At 54.7% G+C, this 12676-nt stretch overlaps 1 protein-coding gene across 1 annotated transcript in view; it reads left to right on the forward strand.

Annotated features, from left to right (window-relative positions):
- Positions 1–364: 364 nt before the first annotated feature.
- Positions 365–12676, forward strand: part of LOC144947658 (inactive tyrosine-protein kinase transmembrane receptor ROR1-like) — a 78683-nt gene continuing 66371 nt past the window's right edge. The window contains 1 exon segment of the mRNA XM_078876916.1: positions 365–1059. Within this exon segment, the coding sequence (XP_078733042.1) occupies positions 957–1059 (103 nt within the window). The 5' untranslated portion in view covers positions 365–956.

Genomic DNA, 12676 nt, shown 5'->3' on the forward strand with positions numbered 1-12676 from the left:
AGCACAACAACGTGCTCCCCGGTGCACATGAAGTTCTACACATTTGGTCGCGCGCGCGCGCGCACACACACGGGCACGCGCGTGCACAGCACACACCTACCGGATTATAAGACGCACCGTCCCCCCAACCGCCTCGACCGGCCCTAGCCTTTTGAATAAGGGAAGAATGCTCGCCCTATAATCGGGAGCACGCGGTAATCACATTCAATTGTCTACTCATCCACCACTGTTCTCTCTCCCCCCTCCCACCCTCTCTCCATCATCCTCTTCCTCCCTCTTCCCCTCCCCACCCCAGAATTGCGTGGCGCGCAGGCACAGCAGAAGCCAGCAAGCCAGCGGCAGTCTTGTGCTGTTTGTTGCGGTCGTCGTGAGCCATTGAGCAGAAGCGCAAAGCGGGGAGGTTTACCTTGGGGGCGCTCACGATCCACACAGGGCGCGCCACGCATCGTATACGCACCCCCACCCCACCCACTCCACCCCAGTTCTCATCTCCTCCCCTCACCACCACCACCACTCACCTCTTCCCCACCCCCCACTCGACCCAACCCCCACTCAAGCAAACCCGAAACAACACGCTCATTCACTCCGGTTCACGGGAGCATCACCTTCCCGTACACGCGGACTCAGCACCGACACACGCGCGCGCTTGCCTCCACGCAGTCCTCTCATTGTCCATCGCTTTCGCCCGTCTCTCTGCGGAGATAACGAACCGAGAGAGACAGAGAGACAGAGAGAGAGGGTGCGGAGGTGGCTGGAGGGGGGCGGGGCAGCAACCAAAGGAGCTCTCTTCATACCACGACAAACTTAATTGCAAGATCAACACAAAAGTCGGAGCGCGCTGCTACGGCTGGGGTCGGAGGTAGTTTGCGCGCGTCACCCCCACAGCTCCATGCAGACCGCACACGGGAGGCACGACGCGCCGGGCTAGATAGCCTCACCCACGAGCCCGAACACTGATGCCGCCGCCGCCGCTGCTGCTGCTGCGGATGAGGATGGTGATGATGGTGGCGATGGAGGTGCTGCTGCTGCTGATGATGGGGGAAGCTGTCGGAGCGCAGGGTGAGTTTTGTGTGAACGCGCGCGCGCTTGCTGGTCTGGTTTGGTGGTGCGTGGCTGAACGTTTGCGTGTTTTTTGTTTGTTATTCTGTCCTTGACGATTGCGCTTATTGACGATGCTGTTGATAGCGTGACCGGCCTGGCGAGGTATGGTCGGATGGCCTCCACGACCCGCAAAGCGTGCGAGAGGCCATCATCCAGCAGTGGAATTGACGAAGAGGGCTTGCGCGCGACGAAGATTTCGATCGGATGTTCAACCGTCGAGCATTAGAAACAGAAGTTTTTTTTGCACGAGCGAACATCTCCGAAAAATGTTAAACGCAGCCAGCTTTGATAAGCTGCGCAAAGTCTCCGCATTCTGCGGTTGCCTTTGTCTTAACCCATCGCTGTTATGATTGCTAATGCGCTATTCGCTTGGATATGTGTTATTGTTTGCAACCCAACCCAACCCACCCACCCTCTCCCATCGCCAAGAAAATAAGAGTTTGTAACGTAATTGACAAACGCCGGGGCACGCGCGCGTGTACGTTTGGAGTCTCTGGACGGGGCAGTACAGGGATCCCACTGTTCTCAATCGTGATGCTCAGCTCGCACAACAACGCCGGCTCCCTGCCGCTTGAACAATGACTCTATTATTGTGTTGATCTCCCCCCCCCCCCCCCCATTTGCCAATGCTGTGGCAAAAAAAAAAATTGGGTAGCAGGGGGGGGGGGCTTCATGGCGGATTGACTGGGGCGGGGGGGCCCCCCCCGCAAATCTACCGAACCCGTTGGGTGTTGAAACTCCCGAGGTGACGGAGGAGATACAGACGAGAGCAGTGAATCTGTATCAAGTGGAGAGAAGTCTTGGGACTTCTCTCCACTTGATACAGATTTTTTTTTGCTGTGACAGTTTCACCTGAAGATGGAGGCTTGTGCTGCCTCCGAAACGTCGTGATTTTATTGTTTTTATTTTTAATTAATTTTAATTTCAATTTTTTTTTACCTACGTGACTTTACCGAAAGAACTAAGAGGACGAGAGCAGTGGAGTTGAGGGATGGTACAGAATGAGAACCGAGATGCGCTGGAATGAGAGAAGAGATGTCGACGGGAGATGGATGCGTCATGAGAATGAGACGAAGAGAACTGAGGACGAGAGAGACGAACTTGGGGCGTTACGTTGACGTTCGTATTTATTCGCCTCTGAATTGAAGCCGATTTTTTGCATCATTTATTTTTTTCCATGAATCCGGGGTCTCGAGCGCTTTGGAGGGGAGTCTAAGCTTTTCCTTAGCGCCACCCCCTGCATTTTACCCCTTAAGAGGCACGGGGGTTCTGGGAACCCTCGTCCCCCACCCCCCCCCCCCGGTCATGTGAGCCCTTCTCAGCCACCATCTGTGAACAAAGAGCTTCATAGATGATCGGATTCCTCCCAGTTAAAATAAATCTGATTTTGTGACGCACTTTCCACGCGTGAAACGCCTAAATAACGCGACACAGGATGCGTCCCCCACTTTAGCCAAGCCTCGACAAGGGCTTTGAGTCTTGTAAAGCCTTGTGGAGCCTGGTGGAGCCTTGTGGAGCCTTGTGGAGCCTGGTGGAGCCTTGTGGAGCCTGGTGGAGCCTTGTGGAGCCTTGCAGAGCCTGGTGGAGCCTTGTGGAGCCTTGTAGAGCCTTGTGGAGCCTTGTAGAGCCTTGTGGAGCCTTGTAAAGCCTTGTGGAGCCTGGTGGAGCCTTGTGAAGCCTGGTGCTTCGGTATGGCGGAGACGGCCATACCACCCACCGCTTAGTCAAATAGTCAAATAGTGGGGGGGGGGGGAAGGCTGCGTGGTGGGAAAGCTAGGGCAGTGCAACTCCCATGCATGTGTTTACTGTACTGTACTTCTATGCCCCCTGCGTCTTATTGTACCCACGGCCTTCACTGGCCGACCAGCGTGGCGAAGTGTACGGTCAAATAATCCCCGTGCCTCGGGTCAAAGGGAATTCATCCAGCAGTGAATTTACAAAGTGGCTGTGATATTTGCATGGAACACAAAATAATATATATATATAAATACAGTACACTTGGGGGGTTGGCTGGAAATATGAACCTTTTGTAATTTACTAACTGAAAACATTCGACTAGAGTCACGAAAGTGACGAAAGTGTCGTCCTCGGCCACCGAGCTCTCCACAGATAGCAGCCGGGCGATGGCTACGCTCGGTCAATTCGCGAGGCGGCCGGGGGAGGTGTCCACCCTTCGTGCTGTGTTGTGGATCGTCGTCGTTGTTGTTGCTGCACTCGATGTTACGCGACCATACTTCACCACGCCGGGTCATTATTGCGGGCTGGTGGTGGTGGCTTGGTGGTGGTTTGATGGTGGTAGTGGTGGTTGGTGGTAGTGGGGGGGGGGGGTGGTGGATGGTAGGGGGGGGGGTGGTAGCGGTAGTGGGGGTGGTGGTAGTAGTAGGGGGGGGGGTGGTGGTGGTAGTGGGGGGGGGGTGGTGGTAGTGGGGGGGGGGGTGGTGGTAGTGGGGGGGGGTGGTGGTGGTAGTAGGGGGGGGGGGTGGTGGTAGTAGGGGGGGTGGTGGTGGTGGTAGTAGGGGGGGTGGTGGTGGTGGTAGTAGGGGGGGTGGTGGTGGTGGTAGTAGGGGGGGGTGGTGGTGGTGGTAGTAGGGGGGGGTGGTGGTGGTGGTAGTAGGGGGGGTGGTGGTGGTGGTGTGGTGGTGGTAGTGGGGTGGTGGTAGTGGGGGGGGGGTGGTGGTGGTAGTGGGGTGGTGGTGGTGGTAGTGGGGTGGTGGTGGTAGTGGGGTGGTGGTAGTGGGGGGGGGTGGTGGTAGTGGGGGGAGTGGTGGTAGTGGGGGGGGGGCAGTGGGGTGGGGGGGTGGTGGTATTAGTGGGAGGGGGTGTTAGTTGGGGGGATGGTGGTGGGAGGTGGTGGTGGTGGGGGGGTTGGTGGGGGGGTATGGCCCGAGTCACGACACAGAACATCGGCGCCGCGCACCCGAAGTGTTCTGCCCCCCGCGTCCCAGTTCACTTGCACAGTTCACCTGCCGTCTCGTCGAAGCCCCCCCCCCACTACTACCCCCCCCCCCACTACCCCCCCCCCCACTACACCCCCCCCCCCACTCACCCCCCCCCCCACTACACCCCCCCCCCACTACCACCACCACCCTCGCCTTCCCGTTCACCCGTGGACCAAGATACATTCATTGGGTTTGCCAAAAACCACAAGCGGCAGAAAAAAACCGCACGGCGACCGAAGTCACCGGCGTGGTTCGTGGCGTCGCTCCTCCGTGTCTCAGCCGACGTCTCAGCCGACGTCTCAGCCGACGTCTCAGCCGACGTCTCAGCCGACGTCTCAGCCGACGTCTCAGCCGACGTCTCAGCCGACGTCTCAGCCGACGTCTCAGCCGACGTCTCAGCCGACGTCTCAGCCGACGTCTCAGCCGACGTCTCAGCCGACGTCTCAGCCGACGTCTCAGCCGACGTCTCAGCCGACGTCTCAGCCGACGTCTCAGCCGACGTCTCAGCCGACGTCTCAGCCGACGTCTCAGCCGACGTGTCGAGGCGCAGCACCGCAATCGCTCGCGCTGCGGCACCGCTGTCGGAAAGGGCCCTCCCGGTAGAGGGGAGCCTCGGAGTGACGTTTGGGTCGATCGCACGACGTGGCAGAGGTGGGGGGGGGAGCAACACCACCCCCCCCCCAAACCGCTTTACCCCCCACATCACAAGCGACCGCCGTGCCGACCGGATGACTCTCAACTGTTGGGGACCAAACTTGATTTGGAGCTTTCGTGACTGCAGGAATTACTATTTGGTTATTTCGGTAAAGTTACGTGTAAAGAAAAATACGTTAAATAATAGCATACGACGTTTCGATTGCAACACAAGCAATGATCATCAGGTACGAATGAAAGAGAAAACAAACCTAGTAAACTTAGAAGTTAAGTCAACACCCTACCTGGTTGATTAACGTTCTTCCAAAGCGTGCTAAATTTGAGAGAGACAAAACACAGACACGGAGGCACACAGAGAAACAACGTCTCTAGTGACCATTTATACCGCTCGGGATGCAATGGACAAAACAAAACAGTGGACAAAACAAAACAATGGACAAAACAAAACAGTGGACAAAACAAAACAGTGGACAAAACAAAACAATGGACAAAACAAAACAATGGACAAACAACAATGGCCAAACAAAACAATAGACAAACAAACAATAGACAAAGAGAAAAACTCTGCTCCGTTGTCTCGACGTTCCTCGCCGGCAGATGGAATCGAATCGGTGTGCCAACGATTGCACTCGACAGCACGGCTGCCCTCGTTTCCCAGTTAATTGCTCGAGAAATTGCTAATCGGTAACCGGTTTCACCGGGTTCTTTTTTTTATTCGGTTACCGGTTATGCAAAAATAAAGGTTATACATTTGAAACAACCTTTAGTCGGTTCTGATATTAAGGACCATTGCCCGAAACGTCGATTATTATTACATCCTTTATATTAAGTTCACTTGCTTGCTTGCGCGCTTACGACCGTGCAAATCTATCGGTCGTTTTTTAACCCACTTCCCGTGATCCAATCGAGCTGACATTTTGCACACAGACTCGTTGTGCGTGACAATTTATTTTCGTGAAATTTTTTTTCCAAAATTTTACACTTTTTAGGAAAAAAAAAATTATATTTAATTACCAATTGCTTAATGGTGGCAGGCAATCATCTGACCCATAGGTGGCAGCCATCTCAAGCCAGAGGACGAGAGGACTCTAGCCGCCACGCATATAAAGGATTTATAGTTAAAAACTTTGTTTTTACGGGTTAATTTTTTTATCCATTTTAAAGCCAAGGTGTTATCGACCAATGTTTATTCATGTTTTTTTCTCGTGCTGCCTGTGCCTATGGCACCACCGGAACCAGCGCGCGGCATTCGGCATCGCCAGGCAATTGGCGTGAGAGAGAGAGAAGGGAGTCAGTCGCACGCGTCGGAAGCTACACAAAAATAAACAACCGAGAACTCGTCCCAAACTTGAGAGGACCTCGCCTCTTGGCCGAGGTTCCTTGACGCGCCGGTCGGGAGGAGCCGAGACCCGCGGCGTGGCGTCGTCCCTGGAAGACTGTCTCGCCGTGTCTCTGTCTACCCGTGTGTCTCTGTCTCGCCGTGTCTCTCTCCCCCCGTGTCTCTGTCTCCCCGTCTCTCTCTCTCTCTCCCCGTGTCTCTGTCTCGCCGTGTCTCTCTGTCTCTCCGTATCTCTCTGTCTCCCCGTGTCTCTCTCTCCCCGTGTATCTCTCTCCCCGTGTCTCTCCCCGTGTCTCTCTCTCGCCGTGTCTCTCTCTCTCCCCCTGTCTCTCTCTCTCCCCCTGTCTCTCTCCCCGTGTGTCTGTCTCCCCCCGTGTCTCTCTCTCTCCCCGTGTCTCTCTCTCTCCCCCCGTGTCTCTCTCTCTCTCTCTCCGTGTCTCTCTCTCTCTCCGTGTGTCTCTGTTCTCCCCGTGTGTCTCTGTTCTCCCCGTGTGTCTCTGTCTCTCCGTGTCTCTCTGTCTCCCCGTGTCTCTGTCTCTTTGTCTCTCTCGCTCGCGCCGACAGCGGCGGCGGCAGGGCGCCTCGAATCAAACGGATTTTTTTTTTTGGCCTCTCTCGTTTTCTACAAACGCATTGCTCAAAGTGTGGTCACGGCAGAGAATTTAGACCCCGGCGCTATTTTCGTTGGCGCTTGGGACAGACGAGTGCGCGTGTGCGTGTCCACCCACCCCCTCGTGTGCCGTGCCGGCATTCATAGGTGCTCGCTAACAGCACTTGCCCCAACAGTCTGTCAAGTCCCTACAGGGGGTCTTTGTCTCTCTCGCTCTCTGCGTCTGTGTGCGCACGTGTGCGGGTGTGGTGTTGGCCACCCACCCCCTCGTGTGCCGTGCTTGCCTTCATAGGTGCTCGCTAACACCACTTGCCCAAACAGTCTGTCAAGGCTATACGGGGGATCTTTGTCTTTGTGTGCGTGTTTGGCGGCAGTAGAGTGTAGGTCGTAGTGTCGTCGTGGTGGTGGTTGGTGGCACTGCCACTGCGAACCCGGACCGCTCGAGTTCAATTCCACGCTCGCAGCCAACATCGGTGACGAATGTCTGCAACCGCTTTCTTTGGGGCTCGCTACAAACACCGCTTTGCCTGTGGCCCACGCACCGACGCCGCGTGCGTGTCCCACGGTGGTGGGCGGCGATGCAGTGGTTATCGCAGCCGCCTCCGCTCCCGTAGAGGTGGTGGTGAGAAGGGGGTGTTTGTGGAAACTGCCCAGGTCTATCTCGTTCGTTAGCCATCATTGTGTGCTTGCGTTGGCCATTACGTCAATCTCCTAACCCGTGTGCCTGCCTCGGACGATTGCACACTCGCTGCACGCGCTTTATTCGTGGCTGCCTTTGTGGGGGTTTCCCCTCCCCCCCTTAACTGCTGTAGATATACATCAGGGCACACTGTCATGATCTATCTACTGCTATATGAAGCCCACCCCCCCTTCTCCCCCAAGCCGTCACCCATCCCTCACGATCCTGTAATGTTACGAGCAGATTTTATCAGTCTCATCTCTGCGATGGTTTCCTCCCCGGGCCTGTTCCGTCCTTTGGCTGCCACTCCGTTATTATTCTCAACCACTGCCCTGACCTATGCACACCACACATGCACTGGTGTGCATAGGTCAGGGTGTCGTGGTCATTGATTCAGGAGTCTAGATTTGTTTCTTTTGAAGTTGACAGCCACACACTAAGGGCCCCATGGGTTCAGGGACTTGGGGTCATGGGGCCATGAGTTTAGGTCGTGAGTCCACGAGCTATGAGTCCGAGACTCCGGATTTGGAACTCTATCATGTGTCATTGGTTCGGCATTTGGGGGGTCATGAATCTGGGCATTGTGGTTATGGGTTCAGTCCTCGGTTGTGGGCCAGGGAGCCGGGGATCGGGATCCAGGAGTCCGGTATTCACGGTTCAGAACTCGTTTGCGAGCGTGGGACTAGAATGTTGTTTTTCTTTGGTTCTTCCGGTAAAGTCACGTATAAAGATAAAATAATAAATTAAATAATAAAATTATAATTTTATAAAGATAAAATAATAAATTAAATAATAAAATAATAATTTATTACTTTATATTTATACGTGACTTTACCGAAAGAACCAAAGAATAATTCCTGCAGTCACGAAAGCTCCAAAATTAAGATAGAATGTTGTTTGTCTGGGACGCGGGGTATGTGGGGTTTGGGACTCGCTCATGAGGCCTGGCTTGTGGGATTGTGAGTGCGAGTTTCTGGGTCACGGGCCCCGGGTCTCGGGGCTTTGCGTTTGAGATGCCCCGAGAGCCCCAATCGTTTATAAGCCTCCCGGGGATTGTCCATCTGCAACCTCGTGCCTTATTTTGGCTGCTGGAGGAACAAAAATAAAACGTTTCGTTAACGAACTTTGGCTGAAATCTCTGGCACTCAGCGGGGCCCGTGTAGTTTTTAAAGAGTTACACGCGGTGCCATTCCTGCGTTCAGATGTGTTTACGTTTTACTCCGCGTGCGCGTGGTATAACTACGCCCTGGGACTGGACCGCTGGCAGGCTATTCCTAATGAGCCTTTTACCCTGTTTTTTTTTCCTTTCTGGAATTAAGGTATAACGCGCGCCACGATTTACAGACTGTGCGCCGTGCCCGTTTTAAAAATACAAATCAAAAGAAAAGCAGCTTTCACATTTTACAACCTGGAATGAAGAGCTTTTTTAATTGGCAACAAAAAAATAAGGAAAATAACGTGAGGCGAGCGAGAGAGAGAGGGAAACGAGCAGCTGTTTGGGCTACGGCAAGGAGGAGGAAAACTTCCCGTGGTGTGGGCATCCATCCCGGTTTGCTTGGCTCGACAGCAACCGCCGAAGCGTTTCATTGCTCGGTCGGAGTCGGGGAGTTCAGTCATTCTGACACCGTGCTGCCAGGAGCCGCCATTCCGAGCTCGGGGTCATTTTTAATGAAAGCCAAAATCCGAGCGACCTACCAACGCTGCTGCCACACCGGTTGTGTATGGTTAGCGCTGCTGGGACTTGCAATCCACAGGTTCGCTGGGTTTGATTCCGTCTCCCCGGCACGGCAGTTGAAATAATAATAATGGGAAAGTTTTTTGTTATTATTTTTATTCGAACCCGTAACAGCCGACCGCCTCTGTCCCAGCCAGCAGGACGGTGCGGGTAACGCCAGGACGGCTGCGTGTGGTGGGGTAAAATGTAGGCAATCGCCACACCTTCCAGCCGGACTTTGGAATGCTTGATGAGAGAATGAGATGTCAGGCACTCTTGAGATGCTGGGGGCATTTAAGTGCCGAATAAATCGTAAACCTCTTCGAAGACGTATGATCGGCGTGGAAGAGTAGGCCAAAATATACCCTTCCACCAGCAGTGGCGTGAGCAAGCGATGTTTTACAGGGCTGCAGCTTCACCCCACGAGCCGCTGCCGCCCGCCGCCCGTCCCGTTCGCCCGTCCCGCTTGCTTGCTGCGCCGTGCTTGCCGGGCAATATCTCCCTATTTGGAACGGGAGGCTGCGTGGGCCCTCTCTCGCCGACGGGACTGTCCACGGCACTGTCCACGGCACTCCCCGCGACGGCTCTGAAAGCGTTCCTAATCCCACGGAGCGCCGGTGGGATGGGTCCCTGCGTCTCTCACATCGGAGCTCGCAAAGTCACATTTCCGCTGAACTTAAGAGCCTAATTAAGATTGCGTCATGTTTTTTTTGGTTTTGCAAATTTCTTTTTGGGGGACTTTTTTCCCCCCACAAGTGCTGCTTGCCAATTGGTTCCTCGCATCAGCCCCCCCACACCCCCCACACCCCTCCCGCCGCACCACCCCCTCCCACAACGTTGCACCGCAGCCTTGATGCGCGTGTGATTCATTACCTAAGTGGAAGTGTGTTTACTCAAGTTGTCAGAATTTATGGCTGTTATTGCTAAACGTTAGCATCTTCCAGCGGGGGCCCAGTGCGGCGGCGGCGGCGGCTTTGTGTGTGCGGGACGCTGAAATGGCACGGTCTGCCGGTGTTCTGCCCCGTCACGGCTTTCCTGCAAAATGTCTTGTTAGTCATCTTTCATGCGCCGAGCATGTTGCATGTGTTTCCAATACTGGCGCTGCAGCACCGGCACGCGGTACCAGACTCGTCGGCCTCCCCGCCCGGCCCGCCTGGCACCCCACCCTCACTCCTCCGAGCCGCTGCTGGAAGTGGCGATGAGCCGCACAGCAAATGTTGCCCCTTCCCGCAAAATGCCGTTGCGGGCCCCGGCGTGGTCGCGATGGCTGTTGGGGGACTTGGTGAAACACCTCGCCCCATTGTGTTTATTTTTTTTTAGCAGCTCTGCCCGGCGCAAATTGGGAAAACGTTTGCCAGGATGCGCGCGTGCACGAGACGTGGGGCGGTTATCGCGGACTCCACGCGAGAATGACGAATGTCGTCTCCGTGTGTGGCTCCTCCGGCGGGACCTCCCGTGCATGGAGGGCAAGGGGGGAGGGGTAGGGCTCCGCCTCGACCCATCTCACGTCCACGAGATGGAAACAGGTTTTTTTTTTAAAAGGGGCCCTCTTCACTCGAGCATTCAGATGCCACATCTGTGTGAGGAGGTGGCCGGGTGGCGCAGAGGTCGGAATGCCCATCTGTCCCCAACTGAAATATATCGGCGTTCAAATCAGGGTGGCTGCCCTGAGTCAAATGCTTTCAATAGGTTCTTGAACGCGGTGAGTTGATGTGCTCGGCCCATTTGCAATGTACATAGCACACAGCATCATTAATTTTTGTACTTAATTTGGTTGAGAATTTTAATATGTTGGAGTGACTGTCACGTGACAGCAGGGCGGGCGTGAAGGAGTTACTGCCCTCCCTCGTGTGGTTACGAGGTCACTTGAAGGGATCTCAGAAGCAGTTCTGTGATAGCTGCTTCTTAGGACTCTTCTCTAGCATAGAGATGTTGGGGGTGGGGGGGGGATGCATTGTTCTGAGAGATCTGAATGGATTTGTCTCAAGACACGATGTCAAGGGTGCAATCGAGATACAATATGGGGGGGGGGTGGAGACAACGGAAAAGACATCGTCATGGTTTTTTTAAGGTGGGCCTGGTTCCAATTGTATATCAAGCAAAGATTATTCACTCACGTGAAGATGAAAAAATATGAGTTGAAAAGCAAGGTCTAGTATTCCCGGAATTCCGTTTCCCCGCAGTAATTACGCAGGAAGTGGGTTGCATTGACTTCCTGTCTGCTGGACCTCTGGTGAACATCACGGATAGACACAGAAGCGGCCCTCTGCCTCCAGGTGACACGAGGTCGCTACAAACACCACCACCAACCACCGCCTCTGCTACCGCTGCGGCTCAACGCAGCTGGCACAGAGGAGTAAAACAAAAAAGGAAAGGCGTTGCCTTGCAATTGCGATGTTCGTGGCCCTTCCTGGTTGGTCACCTACACTCCCACGTTGGTCCAGATGTCTAGAAAATAGTGTGAGCACCCACACTTTATCCCACCGTGTACAATCTGCCGAACGACTGTGCTGGGTGGACAGAGGAAGGGTGGATTTAATAAACCTGCACCGTCGATAATACCTGCCATGCCAGGAAATTGAATCGAGCCAATGGACATCTGGGTTGCAGGACGGGTAGTGCCGTGCCGGTCTGTGTGGTGAGACCTCCCCTACGGTCGGTGTTGAGGGCAGGTGGCAGATGGGAAGGCTAGGGGGGGGGGGCGGTCGTGAAAGACATATGAATGCTCAGTCCAACTCTCCTCATCAGTCCAGATGTATCTAAACCCTGACAGGGTTGAAACACATGTGAACCTATAAGATGTCCTGGTGGTTTCAGAGACGTTGTCCCCAGGAAGGTTTGGCAAAATTTAGGATTTTGTCTCCATTTCAAAAAACTTCTTGCCTCATGCTCGACTTATCAGACGGACACAGGGCGGGGCTACCTGGGCGGTGGGCGGGGATAGTGAACGGATGGGCGTGGCTAAGAAAAAGTGGGTGTCTCTCACAAACGGTTGGGCCTGCCAGCTCCACCACGTGTCCTGGTTGAACCTCCCAAGAACCCTTGGCAAATTTACACGCCCGTGTCTCCCCCCTCCGCCCCACCGTGTCTCCCGCACTCCGGTGTAGGAGGACGGGCGAACGCGCGCGTTGAAGCGGAGCGATCGTCCGACGCGTCCGCGGCGAAATCTGCCACGTGGATCGCGCTGCCCCAATGAATGAACGCTCGCTCTCTCAGAGCCCTGTTCAGACTTCTGTGGTGCACGTTGGGAGGGGGGGGGAACGCGAAACAACCGGTGACACCGGGGCAGCGCGGAGCCGAGGGCACCGTCCGAGTGCGTGCCGAGTGCGTGCACGCGCGCGTGTGATTGTTCGCAGACTCGCTGCGTGCGCGCCCCGGCGCTGTATTATCACGCAGAACCCACGCCGCGGCTGTTTCCTGCTGGCTATTTATTAATTATTTTCGCAGAAAGTGCTTGTGTTTTACGCATGCAGAGTGCGTTTTGGGGTTGGGTTTTTTTTCGGCGAACGTTTTATGTTCCCGAATAAATAAGCTGCAGTTTGGAACAGCTGGGGGGGGGGGACGACGACTGGTGGCACAGTGGTTGCTGCTCCGCACCATTAAACCGAGTTTGATTGCTGGCCATGGCAAACAGGAATCG

Source organism: Lampetra fluviatilis, chromosome 46, assembly GCF_964198595.1.
Source record: "Lampetra fluviatilis chromosome 46, kcLamFluv1.1, whole genome shotgun sequence".
In the NCBI taxonomy this organism is placed as follows: Eukaryota; Metazoa; Chordata; class Hyperoartia; order Petromyzontiformes; family Petromyzontidae; genus Lampetra; species Lampetra fluviatilis.